Source organism: Atta colombica, unplaced genomic scaffold, assembly GCF_001594045.1.
Source record: "Atta colombica isolate Treedump-2 unplaced genomic scaffold, Acol1.0 scaffold106, whole genome shotgun sequence".
Taxonomy (NCBI): Eukaryota; Metazoa; Arthropoda; class Insecta; order Hymenoptera; family Formicidae; genus Atta; species Atta colombica.
Genome location: NW_017259191.1, coordinates 130063 through 145276, shown reverse-complemented (window position 1 = coordinate 145276; position 15214 = coordinate 130063). Strand labels below are relative to the sequence as shown.

Sequence of the window (15214 nt, the reverse complement as noted above, 5' to 3'; positions counted from 1 at the left end):
AAAAAAAAACACGTTAAATTCGGAAGAATGATAAAAAGAGATTTATTCAAAGTATGCTCCATTGCTAGTTACATATTTTTCCTATCTTTCGGGCAATTTGTGGATACCACGCCAGTAAAAATCTTCCCCTTTTGCCGCGAACCATTCATCGAGCCATTTTTTCACATCTTCGTACGAACCAAAGCGCTGCTCAGCAAGTGCGTGACCCATCGATGCAAACAAGTGATAATCGGAAGAAGCCAAATCTGGTGAGTAAGCCGCATGGGGTAGAACTTCCCAGCTGACTGCTCCCAACGTGTCCCGAACTGGTTTTGCCATATGTGATGGAGCATTGTCTGGATGAATGGAGAAAAATAACCTTGTGTTGCCTCTTTTGATATTCTGGTCGTTTTTTAAGCAGCGAACGGTTCAAATCGATCAATTGTTGTTGATAGCGTTTGGTATTAACCGTTTCGCCAGGATTCAATAGCTCATAATAGACCACACCCTTCTGGTCTCACCAAACACAGAGCATAGTCTTCCTGCTAAAGCGATTCGGTCTTGCGGGCGATGTGGATAGTGCGCCTGGGTCTACCTTTTTTGCGCTTGGGATTCTCAAAAAAGATCCACTTTTCATCCCCAGTAACGATACGATGCAAGAATGACTTTCTTCTGTATCGTTCGAGCAAAATTTCACATGTGTTTTTGCGCCTCTCCATCTGTCTCTCGTTCAATTCATGTGGCACCCATCTGCCGACTTTCTGAATCTTTCCCATCTCTCGTAGGAGACATTGGAAATAGCTTGTTGACTAACGCTCAATTGCTCTGCGAGTTGTGTTTGTGAATCATCTTCATCCAGCAATGCTTGCAATTCCACGTCTTCGTACTTTTTGGTTTGCCGTGTTCCTTGTCTGCAACATCGAAATCTCCAATTTTGAAACGCTGAAACTATCGTTTTTTGCGATGTTCACCTAAGCTTCTCCAAGTAATCGGTATGATTCCGCAGCAGTTTTCTTCAAATGAAAACAAAAAATTAATGCTGCGCGAATGCTCCTTATTTGGTACAAATTTCGTCATATTAAACACAGCAACACAATACTATGCAAACACTTTTCAATCAAATCACTTTGCGCGTTTGATGGTATAATAAAATGGCGTATAATGTTAAATCTTTGTACTTCACTGCATTGGTGCGTCATCTGTTTCTCAAATCGTCATTTCATACTTGTATACCTGGTATATAAAATTTATATCAAAATGTAAGCACTAACTAATAGGGTAAAATCGCCTATTATGGGATAAGCTCCTAATATGAGATAGCAGAGTTTCTAGTAAACTAATAAGCGCATATGATTGGAATTATGAAATTTTTACTCTTAGAGTGAAATCTATTTAATGAAAAATGCTTTTTTAAATCAAGTGTGTAATATTGTTGCAATAAAAGATTTATGAAATTAGATTTTGTCATATTTTATTGAGATTACTCTTTAAATCTTGTTTTATTATATCAAAATAAATATTTAATAATAAAACTGGTTATACATTTATGATTCAAAGTATTGTCCATCGCTGGCCACTACTTTCTCCCATCTTTCGGGTAGCGTACGAATCCCACGTCGAAAAAACTGGTCATCTTTTGAGACTATCCACGAATCGATCCAATTTTTTACTTCTTCATAAGACCGGAAGTTCTGGTCAGCCAGGCCGTGTGCCATTGATCGAAACAAGTGATAGTCAGAGGGAGCAACGTCTAGAGAATACGGCGGGTGGGGTAGGACTTCCCATTTCAACGTTTCCAAGTATGTCTTGACCATTTTCGTAACATGGGGTCGAGCATTGTCATGCTGCAAAATCACTTTATCGCGTCTCTCGTTGTATTGCGGCCGTTTGTTTTTCAATGCTCGGCTCAAACGCATCAATTGCGTTCGATACCGATCGCCTGTGATGTTTCAGTCGGTTTTAACAGTTCATAATACACTACGCCGAGCTGGTCCCACCAAATACAGAGCATGATCTTGGACGTCAAAATCACCGTTCTTGAAGCGTTGAAACCACGACACGTTCTTTCACTAATAGCAGCCTCACCATAAGTATTTGAGAGCATTCGATGAGCCTCAGCCGCAGATTTCTTCATATTGAAGCAAAAAATTAAAACCTCCCGCAAATGACGAGAATTTGGCTCGTAAACTGACATTTTCAATCGAGAATAACTTTATGATGCAAACACAAATCGACTAATGTTTCTATGGAATTATGTTGACAGATGCCCAAGTTTATTGTATGACGACTATGATCTATTTATTTCGACCACCACTTACCGCTAAAGCCATCTATCTAGAAAAACGGCGGAAGCAAAGTTGTACACCTAATATAAGGAAATCTTTGTCTCACATTAAGAACCTTTTCTTTTGAACGAGCAAAATTGGCACTTTTGATAAAAAAAAATTTCACATACAACAAAATATAGCTAAGTATATCGATTGCTAACTTTTGTCGATAAAACTTAAATATATTTCCCATAAATTTGACGGTAGAAGTTAGTTAAGGTTAAGGTTAGGTTAGAAATTAAATAAATTACAAGTTTAAAAAAAGGTAGATCCCATAATACGACTTCACCCTAATTCATATTACTTCTAGTCTTTTCGTCAAGTGCAATCAAATTGAATATAATTGATTGGATCCTCAGATAAAAATCAATTGTGTTCGTGTGTTTGCTTAATAGTAGGATAGAAACCTGTTATTTGTTCTTTGTAGCTAAATAATGTATATAATGTTGAAGTTTCAGAAAATTTTGCAGTTCAGTGCAATGATAAAGAACTTTCGTTCTTGCTTTCATCAAATTTTAAATACAAATGTACCTGAATATATCTTAATTTAAGGAAAACAGTTAATGTTCTATTAACAGTAAATGTTCTATTAACAATTAATTCTGCTGGCTTGAAACGTCTGAACGCGCCCATAGCACGACTTTCAGTTGTGCTATTGTAACAAGTCGGAAATCCAAACAAGGGAAGAAAAATGTTTAATTTAAAAATTTAACGTTAAGAAATTGATTTTCGGTTTAATAATCTGTTTCTCCATAAATAAAAATATTCAGAAATTGTGCTCAGGAGCACAAAAAATGATCAGATTTGTGTCAAAATTAAAAAAAAAGATAAAATTGATGAAAGAATAATACAAATTAATTCTGATACTGAAATTAGAAAAGGAGGATATTACTTTTTTCGCGATCGTTCGAGGATTGTTTTATTTTAACATTTTTTTAATCATAATATTTTTCTTCATAGAAATTAAAAATTATCATATAATAACGGCACTATAGGAAAAATTGGTATCTACATTAAAATAAAGTTAATCAAATACTTATTCACATTATATGAAATTGCTGTCAGTTAGTTTCAATTCAATCATTTAAAAACTAATTCAAAGATTCAAAAACTGGTTCTGAATTTCTTTGTAAATGATTGATTGAAGCATAACTAACAGCAATTTCATAACGATGTGATTGATGTGAATAAAGACTTCTCTACTGAAAAAAAAAATCATACAGTTGATGAAATGTAATTTAAACATGTAAATCACGTAACAAATTGTTTCAAATCAGTGATTTTTTTAAAATTACATAATTTAAAAACTCACACGATATTAGTAGTTTTTTTCTATTTCTATCATTCAATTCTTTAAAATTCGACAATAAAATCACATGATGAAATTATTTCTAATATCATATGATTTTTCAAATTATCATTTAAAATATATCATTTAAAAAAAGTCACATAGTGATAAGAATAATCCGTACGTGATTTACATGTTTTAATTATATGATTTCACATCATGTAATATGATTTTGTGACATGATTTTTTTTAGTAGGGTTTATTTTTTATTTTAATATACCAATTTTTCCTTGAGTATAGCATCATTGTTATACTTTTTTATTTTCTATGAAGAAAAATATGTATATAATAGCGTTTTCTCTTGGCTGTACTATCGCCCACCAGTGCAACACTCATTCAGTGTAACATGTTTCCGTGGTATAGTGCAAATTTCATGCATGAAGTTTTGCTACACGATCTCAAAGAGACGGTGTAGAGCTAGTGTGCTATATTAAAAATTTGAAAATGGAAGTCAACCGACAGCATATTAAAAAAAGAATTAAACACGATAGCATGAAGTGATGTATGCCATGGTGTATATACACTTGTGTAGTGCAGCACTTACTGGTGTAGTGCGAGGTTACACTCAGTGTAACCCTCCCAAGAGAAAACGTTATTAAAATCCGATCGTATTCCTCTTTCTCACCAGTTAAAAAATTCTAATTCAATATTATTTCCATTTATTTGGAAGTAAATAATAAATATTTTGCCCGATATTATTTCACCAAATCTGATCGAATAAAAACACTAAAGACACTAAATTAACAAATCAGTGGTCTGAATTAAAAACGATAGCATGAAGTAGTACAATGTACCATGCAGTGTACACCATGGTGTACATCACTTCAGTATAGTACAACACTCACACGCAACTGATGCAAATGTATCTCAAGAGAAAACGCTATAAGAGAATGTAGAAATAAAATAAATCTCCAAACGGTCGTGAAAAAGTAAGTTGTGTTTTCTACTTTATTAAAAATAGATGCTTTCCATTTGATGACCCAAGTGTCCTATTTTTATCATTCTCTAAATGAAGAAAGATAGCGTTTGTTTGCATCGACTTGTGTCACTAATGTTCATTTCTTTTAATGTAGATTAACTTTATAATCTCTCGGTTTAATTTACCTTTATTTAATTATTAGAATTAGGAAAAGACAAAAAGTAAGGTAAACCGAGAGTATACAAAATTAATCTCTATTAATACAAAAATAGACACAAACAGGGTTGGCAACATTACCCCATAAAAATAACTCGTTATCATTCTTTTTCCCCAAAAGTAACTCGTTATCGTTACCGATACTCAAAATGTAACGAGTTGTTACTTTTTTTGCTTGATGCTAATAAAAATATTATAAAAATATTATATATTTTTCATTGACAAAATTCAGTGCACATTAAAACCGTTGTACGCTACTCTAATCTGAATGTAAAAATAAAATATCTCAATTGATAACGTCCAAAGGGCTTTTTTATCTAATTTAAAAATTTTCAATACATTTTATTATGCTATTTCATCAAATAGTATAATAAAATGTATTGAAGATTTTTTTCGCGATTTATCGCGTTTCTATATTTTTATTAAATATGCACATTTGCGTCGAATTGTGTGTACGGATTTAAATTGCACTGAGTGCGCATTAATATTCATTTTGTGAAATGTTATATAGATATTTCATACATATTTTATATAAAGCTCTATTCGAAATATTATTAAATATAGACTAAATTATTTTATGTAATATTTATGATAAATATAAATAAATATTTCTAATAAGTATTTTGGATTATGTCTCATTAAGTATCTTCACAACATTTACTATAACATGTACAATAAATATTTCATAATATTTAAAATAAATGTTTATGATCTGTGCAATCTAAGATCACAAAAATATTTACAAAATATTTAAAATAAATCTTGTAAATATTTATAAATATTTTGTAAATATTTTATAAATATTGTGTCTGAATAGTTCTGTCAATGAAAAACGCTATACAGATTTTTCTTTCGATAAATATTCTGAAGAGAAGAAATATTCAGAATTCTATCTTTTGGTAGAGACATAAAGCTCAAAAACTGATATATATACACGGTTTAATTACGATTAAAACTTTGCAGTTGTTAGAAATAAAGTAACGATAAAAGTAACTAGTGAAATCGTTACTCGTTATTATCTCAAAAATGTAACTATGTTACAATGACATAACATTACTCAGAAGAAAATGTAACGTCGTTATCCATTCGTTACTGAAAAAAGTAACTTGTAACGGTAAGAACGTTACAAATAACGCGTTACTTGCCAATCCTGGAAATAAATATAAATGGAAAGCAGTGAATAAAGTCGATTCTGGGAGGCTCAATTGACAGTCGAATTCGCAGAAATTATTTTTTTCAATCTAATTGCATATCTCCTTCCAGGAGGATCTCGCCAGACGTACTGCCATCGTGCTCGCCCGGCGTGTTTCGCCAGAAGTCATTTCGCTCGTCCACGCCGTCGAAGGTGCCGCCGGCAACATTGCCGCCAACCATCCGAAACAGCCGAGACGCACCTGTTTCCGCGACCAACGATCGCTGCACTGCGGCCATCCCTACTGCCCCCAGCCCAGCCGCCGCCGCCGCCGCGGCCGTTTCACCACGTGACAGCAGCTCGCGGACTGTCAGCACCGCTTCGCTGTCGCGGGGCGCCCGAGCAGCCAGTAAGCACGCGCGCCTCGGTACGGCACTGGCCAGCAAAATGGCGACCGCGAGCACTTCCACGGTTGTGCAAGGCTGGCCGAATACCAAGGATGATTACGAGTTGAAGGAGGTTATCGGTGAGTACCGATCGCCACCGTGCGGGACTCGTCAGCTCGAAGCAACGATCGCGTCGTTCAAATACGCGGAAGATCGCGCGCACCTTACTCGACATCGCCCGCGGCCACGAAGACGCGCGCCACCGCCGTCGCCGGCATCGAACAGGCTGGTGGCCGTCGTCTTCTTGGCAACAAGGCGCCTCGGGACGAAGGTGATGATGATGATGTCTGCGAAGCGAGAATCGCCGTTTCGCACATCCTATCGCTCGTCGCTCGAGCGTCACTCGATTGTTCCGTCGCTCTCTACATTTTCCTCACTTCAGGACGACACGATGACAGTTTGGCAATTGCAATTCTCAATTTTTCACTCTCATCCTCGTATTCTTTTCGCATTCACGCTATCATGCGGCTGTCATGCGGCTGCCAGTATTCATATTACTACACGAGAAAGCCATAGCATATCCTATTCTAACCTAGTTAACCTGCCGCTGTGGAACAAGATGAAGACGATTGCGATGATTCGCGCGTGCCAGTGCCGGATGCATGCATCGAGTTTCGGGGGGGGGGAGGGGAGGGGGGGCAATAGGGCGCTAGACGAGCAAAGTTATATGTATGTACGCGAAGCAATTTGCGTGATACACGAGTCAAGATTTTTTCCTGAAAATATGAAATTAGAAAGAAATAAAAACGGAAAAGGGCATACATCACGAACGCAAGATATTCTTAGCGAGTAGTTATATTTGATTACAAAAAATTATAATCGAATTACAAAAATTAAATGTTACATAAACGTTTCGGCCTACATTATTTTAGACTATCTTCAGTATATAAAAATTTCATATTTTTCGCGGACAACTACTCCAAATATTATTTTTTTAAATATGTCTAATTGTAACGTAAGAACGCTCGTTATCTAACAATATTTTTCATTTTTTCATATATTAATGTTAAAAGAATTTCCAAGGATGTCCAAAGAATTTCGAGTTATCCTATTCAAAAGAAATTGTCTTTAATTACACATTTTCCGATAGTCCAAATGCTCGTACTACTTAGTTGTTACTTGAAAGAAATTTACTGGAAAGAAATACAACGAACGAACGATATTATTTTAGCAAAACAAATTTGTCTTTTGATTCATGAATGTAATAATTCTGGCAATCAATTTGCTACAGCTACACACTGAACAGAACTCGGCAGAGTTTTTCAAATGAGTTTAAATGTCTTAAATCATTAAAATTTTGTAATTTTGAAGTACAATTTTGATACAGTCACTGATTGTATCAAATTGTAATATAAAGGAAAGTACGTTTCAAATTATTTCTATTTAAAATTATTTTTTCTTCATGTTTTTGTTCTTTTTTGCGAGCAACTAAAAAATAATTGCGTATCAACAGAGAAAGTAGCTTTGCAACTGTTATAAAATTCTTTAATACGATTACTTCTTGCATTATTAATTCCTATGCATCTAAATGTATAAACCAAATATTGAAAAATTTTACAACAGTTGTGAAGCTGCTTTTTCTGCTGAATATAGCCAATAACAGAATTATTGAATTATAGGATATAAATAATCCACTTATTGATACATTAAGAAATTTTTGAACTTTGAGTATATATCTGGCTGATAACATTTTAATTGATTTTTAAATTTATTTTTCTCTCAATAAATATAATTTGTATTAAATTTAATAAAGTTACCGAAATCAACGTTCCTAAGGTTGGTATCAAACTACATATTGAAGATTGAAAGATTGAAATTTGATTAATGAAAAAAAAAGAGCTAACATTTCTTTATCCTTATTGATCAAATTTTAATCTTCAATGCATAATCTGATTCCAGCCTAATACCGATAATTCCAACATTCCCTTATCTTTAATTCTGGCAATCGAGTGATTGTATCATCGGCCTCTTTTCATCTGACAGATATTAATCTAAATTAAAGTTAATCTAAAAAATTAACAAAAACAACTCAACAGAGATTAGATTAAGAATAAGTATCCTTCTATTTCATCTAATTCTAAAAAAGATAAGTGTATCACAATATAAGTATATCAAAAATACCAATAAGAATACCATTGCAATTAAATGTCAAAATATTAACAAATTTTTAAATGGTATTCGGATTTATTTTAATAATTTTGACAATGGCATATATCCCTCCTCATCTATGAGAATCTAATAAAAGTTTGGATAAAATTGAAATGTATGATACATTTTAATGTTTTATAATGTGCTAGTATTTATAGATCGGTTCATAAATAATGTTTAAAAATGTTAACACGGCTTTGTGATTGGCTTATAATATCTTAAGATTATACTTGAAACCTTTTGCATTCTCGCTTAAGATGCTCTTGCGTTCGCTTAGTGCCGAAACACTACTGTGTCTCCCGAATAAAATTCTAAATTGTGAAAAATTTTATTACATCTTTATATTTCAAAGACATCTTTTCACTTGTACATATACATGATATCTAATAATTTACTACACGCTAGTATAATATAAATATAAGACGATATCCTATATAATAAGAAATTAATTACACGCATAATTATTATTATGTTTGTGAAAGTTCTATCATATAACATAGATATAAAACATATTTCATGCATGTTATACAGCAGATATTGATATATATAAGTTGTTGGGTATATATAAGTAATTAAATTATCTTTATATTAAGTATCACTTTTATTCAAAGTACATTCTTAAGTACATCACTTTTAATAAAAGTTATACTTGAGTCTAGATATCTAAATAATAATATTAGGTCAACTAGTGGCGAGGAAATTAAGACATCGCGAGAATGCGACAATACCATATCAGTATATTATGTTCATATTTAAATTCATGTTCGTAAAATTATTGACAGTATTAGAAACAGCACCATGAACGTATTACTGACATCTAATTATATTGTAACTCTATATAATTTATTTAATATTTTGCATTTTTTTACTTACTTTCTTATATTACTTATAGTAAATAAGCTTATAGTAAATACTTATAGTAAATAAGCGAAAATAGGTATTACTAAAACAGTTTCAATGTCACTTTCTTAATTTTAATTAAAAATTATTTTTCATTACTAAGTGCAATAAACTCTTATTGCATTTCTTAATAAGAATAAACGTGAGTTGGATAAAAATCGAAACTTTCAAAATTCAAATTTTTTTTTAATTATGAAATTTAAAAAATTTGATTTTAGTGAAATGTTATCTGAAGAAAATAAGTAAAATTAAATACAATTAATACTTATAATTTATATATTCAAAAAAGCAGTTTAAAATTGAATTGCCAGTATATTTCGGACATTTAATCAGCTGTCATTTTTAAACGCATATAGAAAAGGTATTATGGCATCCCAGTTACATTTTACACAATCTTTACACATCTTGGTTAATAATCAATATTTAAATTTAAAATTTGACAATTACATTCGTTAAAATGTTGTTGAATCGATTCTGAACTCATAGTTATGAAATATTTATTATTTAGGACACTTTTAATAAAAATATGGCGACATTGCATAATGACTCGAAGAGAAACGTGAGTGGTAATAACATGTGTGACCTTCCATAAAAATAATCTTAAAAAATTAGTTTTGTTTAGAAAACAGTATTTGATAAAATTAACAAGAAATAAAACATTTTAGAATGTATACAAATTAATATATGTTCATTCACATAATTTCTGCATATAAAATGCTTAGTAGTAAAAATATCTATAAATAATTATTAGGATCTGCTGCATATAATAGTGGAGATATTAAGGGAAGCTACAATATATACATTGACCATAATACCTTCTTCTATAAGATTGAGATTGGCAATTTATATTTTTATAAACATTTATTAAATGATAAAAATATATTTCTGATTATCTTTATATTTAAATAAAACTGCCAAACGTTCAGGCTCCTGAGTAGTTACTGCATGCCATGTTAGCAGCATTGTGAAATTTTTTCGTGCCATTTATAAATAAAGAGAATTTGGATAAAATAAGAAGATAAGATCGTATTAAAATACTTTTAAAAATGTAGTCAAAATTATCCTTAACTCCCCCCTCCCCCCCCCTTCATAGTCAGTAAATAGTCATGAAAGGCACGTACAGTGAAAATAGGTATGTGCATTAAAAGTACGCAATTTACATGTCTATATTTATATGCCTTTCATGTCTATATTTATTGTCAAGTGGAGTAAAGATAATACTTTGATCTATTTTTAAAGCAATCTTATTATTTTGCTTTACCCAAATTCTTTTTATTTACAAATAGCATACAATGGCTACAGTGACTATTCCAGAACTTTAAGGTTCCTGAGCATCATCTCAACTATTGACTCGTGATGTCATAAATGGGAAATTATACGTTGATTTTTCTTGCGTATTATTTGTAAATAATCATCAACAATTTGGATAAAACGGAATAACGAGATCGCTGTGAAACACTTGTAAAAATGCCGTAATTATCTCATCATCTCCCTCCCCCCGACAGTCAGTAAATAGTTGAAAAATGTTCGTGAAGTGAAAATAGGCTATGTATTGAATAAAAATCTTGATAAAAACTAATAAATGTACTTTACATGGCTTTTACGACTATTTACTGACTATCAGGGGAATGATAGTCTCGGCCAACTTTTACAAGTGTCTTATAGTGATCTCATTCTGTTTTACTCAATTTGTTTTTATCTGTAAAGAATATACAAGAAAAATCAATGTGTCGTTTATCACACATTTCTTGTTTATAACGTCATGATTCAATATGGAGCCGAGGTAAATATACTCAGGAGTCTTAAAACATATTTTATCTTTGTTATTTTCTGTATGCATTTAAAAATAACAACTGATTAATTTCAATGAATTCTTATGAGACATTCTGCACAGAAAAATATTCTATTAATGAGACAAATGATTCAATTTGCTTTTTTTTTTTGTTAAGTTAACAATTATGTTTAACAAAGAATATTTTCTTGACAATAATCTTAAAGTATATTTATTACAGATTTTTTAAAATTTATTGTTACTTAAGATAAGAATTTATTTATTTTTTTTAAGAATTATAAAATTTTATTAATCAAACCTGATTTTATATAATAAGCAAATCGAATTTATTTTAATTTAATAATCTTAATTGAAGATTACTATATACTATTAAACTTAGAAATATTAAATTAGAATTTTCAGAATGTATTTTGGATAAATGTATGTGAATGATTGTGATGTACTTATATAATAATAATATATTTGCAAATATACGAACTTTTGAAATATTTAAAACAAATAACTATTACTGCGTACAGTATTTTTTTATGTATCTTACATCTAGATATTTTAGGGACGCATAAATATTTTAAAAAATCTTCCTGTGAAGAATTTCCAACGAGAAATAATTCCTCAAATTGATATCAAATCAATCATCGATATGATGATCTTGACATTAATTAAAGGTCGTTTTTCATTGGGTTTGTTTTAATTATTTGAGGTGATAAAACTACATACTTATTTGCGTGATCATGATCGCGATAGAACTAGGTATTAAATAGTGTTTTGATATAATAGGATTAATAGGATTGATGTAACTTATGTCTATTATTCGCTAGTGTACATTAATATTTGGAATGATATAACTTTTTACGTTATCATTTAAAACGTGAAAAAACTTTACATTTCTTCTTGTCGTTTCGCCGATCGTGTTATATTTGTAAAAAGACCAGCTACAAGTTAGCGAAGTTAAATTATTTAGGCTTGCCAACGCTAATCGCACTGTTTTTAACCGCATTTTATTAGAAAATTCGTCGAAATTTTTGACAAAAAATTAATCATAAATTGCCTATGTAACGAGTAAAAATATTGAGGCTTAAAATTTAAACGTCTCTCAGCCATTCTAAAATATATTCGCTGCATATATTTATAAATAGATGTACAGCCGAGTTTTCAAATCTCATGGAGGTTTAATTAAGGAAGCATTTCATAAAATATTATGATTTGTGTGTTGATAAGGATAAACAGTAATGACATAAGATTCCGCACTAATCATATGAAAAAAGTGATTTTAGTCGAATTGGCAGAAACTGTGATTTTGAGATACTGATCAAAAATTTCCTGAAGCAAAACCATAAAAAATGGACAGATTTTGCTCTATTTGAAAATTCCTATTTTGAGTCTAATTAGTTTGAGAATTATCTTTATCTATTATTAATTTTTTAATTGTCTTAATATTTTTATGCATAAAATAATGAGTTATAATTGACGAAAGATACATACTTTTTTTTTAAACAACTTTACATTAATTGATCGAATTCATTTCATGTTATTCTATGTATAAAAGTACAATAATTAGGTTTATTGAAGTATAGTTGTCAAAAGTGAATAGTTTAGTAGATAAAGAGATTTTTCAGTACAATTAGATCCAAAATAGCAACTTTCAAATGACGTTAAACTCTAAAGCACAGTCTGATTATTTTTAATGATTTTGTCTAACAATAAGAAAATTTTGATCTTCTCATAATTTACAAAATATTACAGTTTCAGTCAATTAGACTGAAACCACTTTTTTCATAGTTAGTTCAAGGTCCTTTCTTTTATTCCTTTTATTGATTTCTTTTTATTAAAATTTAAGGGGTTGGAGCGACAGCTGTAGTGCACGCGGCATTTTGCATTCCGCGACAGGAGAAATGCGCAATCAAGCGAATAAACTTGGAAAAATGGAACACAAACATGGACGAGCTATTGGTAAGTTTTATTGTAATCTTGACATTGAACTTCACACAGCGATCAATATGATACACACCCGCAACTCTTTTGATAAGATTTATATATTGTATGATTCATTGGATTAACGAGCTTATTGATTACAATGTATGCATCCAGCATGATGTAAGCTTTTCATATTGAGCACAATGGTGCTGCTAATCATTCGTATCTCAACGAAATGTTATTCCAAAAATGTAATCTCGAGATAAATTTATCTTTGAATAAATCCTTTTTCACGAATAAAGTTAAACTGATAAATTTTATTTTACTTGACTCTATCTGCAATCAAGTTTTATTTTCTCCATCTTGATTTTTTAACTCAAACATTAAAACCTTAATTTAATAAAAATTAAAATTTCAAAATGTGGAAGAATAAAAATTTTAAAATATAATGTAGCAATAAGAGATTTGGATTCTTTTTTTAAGTCTCTTTGGAAAAATTTTACAGTGAATTCACTTATGAATTAAATCAAAAAAGATCTAGATTGTAAATGTAAGGTTAACGTACATACAAATAATTGTTGTTGTTGTTGTTGTTGTTATTATTATTATTATTATTATTATTATTATTATTATTGTTATATAAGAAGTTATTGTTAATTAAAACTTGTTATGGCGAAATATTAGAAAGAGATACAGGCGATGTCTTCTTGCAACCACGAAAACGTCGTGACATACTACACATCGTTTGTGGTGAAAGAGGAACTCTGGTTGGTCTTAAGATTGCTAGAAGGTGGGTCTCTGCTGGATATCATCAAGCATAAAACCAGAACCACTAATTGTAAGCATGGAGTATTCGATGAGGCCACTATAGCTACAGTACTTCGAGAAGTACTCAAGGGACTTGAATATTTCCACAGCAACGGACAGATACACAGGTATTATGAAATATGCTCCCGTGTCATTTTTATTTACAATCTTAGAACTGTTTTCTTTTTTTCAATTTACATTGTTTAATCATTAGAGTGCAATTGTATTATTTAAAAAATACAAATGTATACAGAGTATTTATTATACTTCGAGAAACCTAAAAACCTGGAATTTTCAGGGAATTTCTTTTCTATGAAAATCAAGAATTTTTAAGGATTTATCAATATTAAGGGAAATTTTTTACTTAAAAATTGTGTTTTTTCATGTAAAATATTATTTCTTTGATCTCTTTTTTTTGTTTATATAGTCTTGTAAAGAATCCTCGTCTTCTATTAATTTATGTATAGTTTGTATAGTTTGTTTTTTTGCCTTGCTTATATTGCAGTTTATTTCAAAGTTGCATTAAAAAATTTTCTAATCTTACCTGGAATTTTAAATAAAAATATCTGAAAAATTTGAGAATTTTCAAGAGGAATTTTTTTTTGTAAGATTTTTAGTAAACATCCTACAGATATAATTCTTTTATTTTCTCTACGTATCTAGACAAATTTTAACGGCAGAATAATGTTAGGGACATAAAAGCGGGTAATATCCTACTAGGCGAGGATGGTACAGTGCAGATTGCCGATTTTGGTGTCAGCGCATGGCTCGCGACCGGACGTGACTTGAGCCGGCAAAAGGTTCGACACACCTTCGTCGGTACGCCTTGTTGGATGGCGCCCGAGGTCATGGAGCAGGTGAGAGAGGAAAGTAACATTACAGACTTCTTAGCCTGCGTGTTCTTTGTGTCTACATTTGTGTATGCGTTTATAAAATGCACACGACACTTTATTGGGACGCGAAATGTGTACGTTGGCGACACATATATGACTGGCAAAATACGCTTATATACATTATACGTTGGAACGATACATGAACCTTGAATGCATCAGTGTCGGTTTTGCCGTTGCGTGTGACATGTGGAAATGCTTTTATCATCTCGTTGAACCGAGAATTAATTTGAATTAGCAATCATATTATTTTGTTGAGCATGCTCTGCGTTAGGAATGTTATGCAAGTAGTAGCCACATAGAATATTGCATTGAAGATATACATATTATGTTACGCAGATTTACAGAAAAATTTTTCAATCACTTACATCATTATTTTATTTTACTGTTTTATTA

General features: G+C 31.2%; 1 protein-coding gene across 1 annotated transcript in view; it reads left to right on the top strand.

Moving 5' to 3' along the window:
* The window catches only part of LOC108691787 (serine/threonine-protein kinase OSR1-like), a 34286-nt gene that overhangs the window by 15956 nt on the left and 3116 nt on the right, over positions 1–15214 (top strand). The window contains exons 3-6 of the mRNA XM_018199696.1: positions 6053–6447; positions 13045–13157; positions 13806–14056; positions 14620–14794. Coding sequence (XP_018055185.1) covers positions 6053–6447; positions 13045–13157; positions 13806–14056; positions 14620–14794 — 934 coding nt within the window. The remainder of the gene's footprint in view (positions 1–6052; positions 6448–13044; positions 13158–13805; positions 14057–14619; positions 14795–15214) is intronic.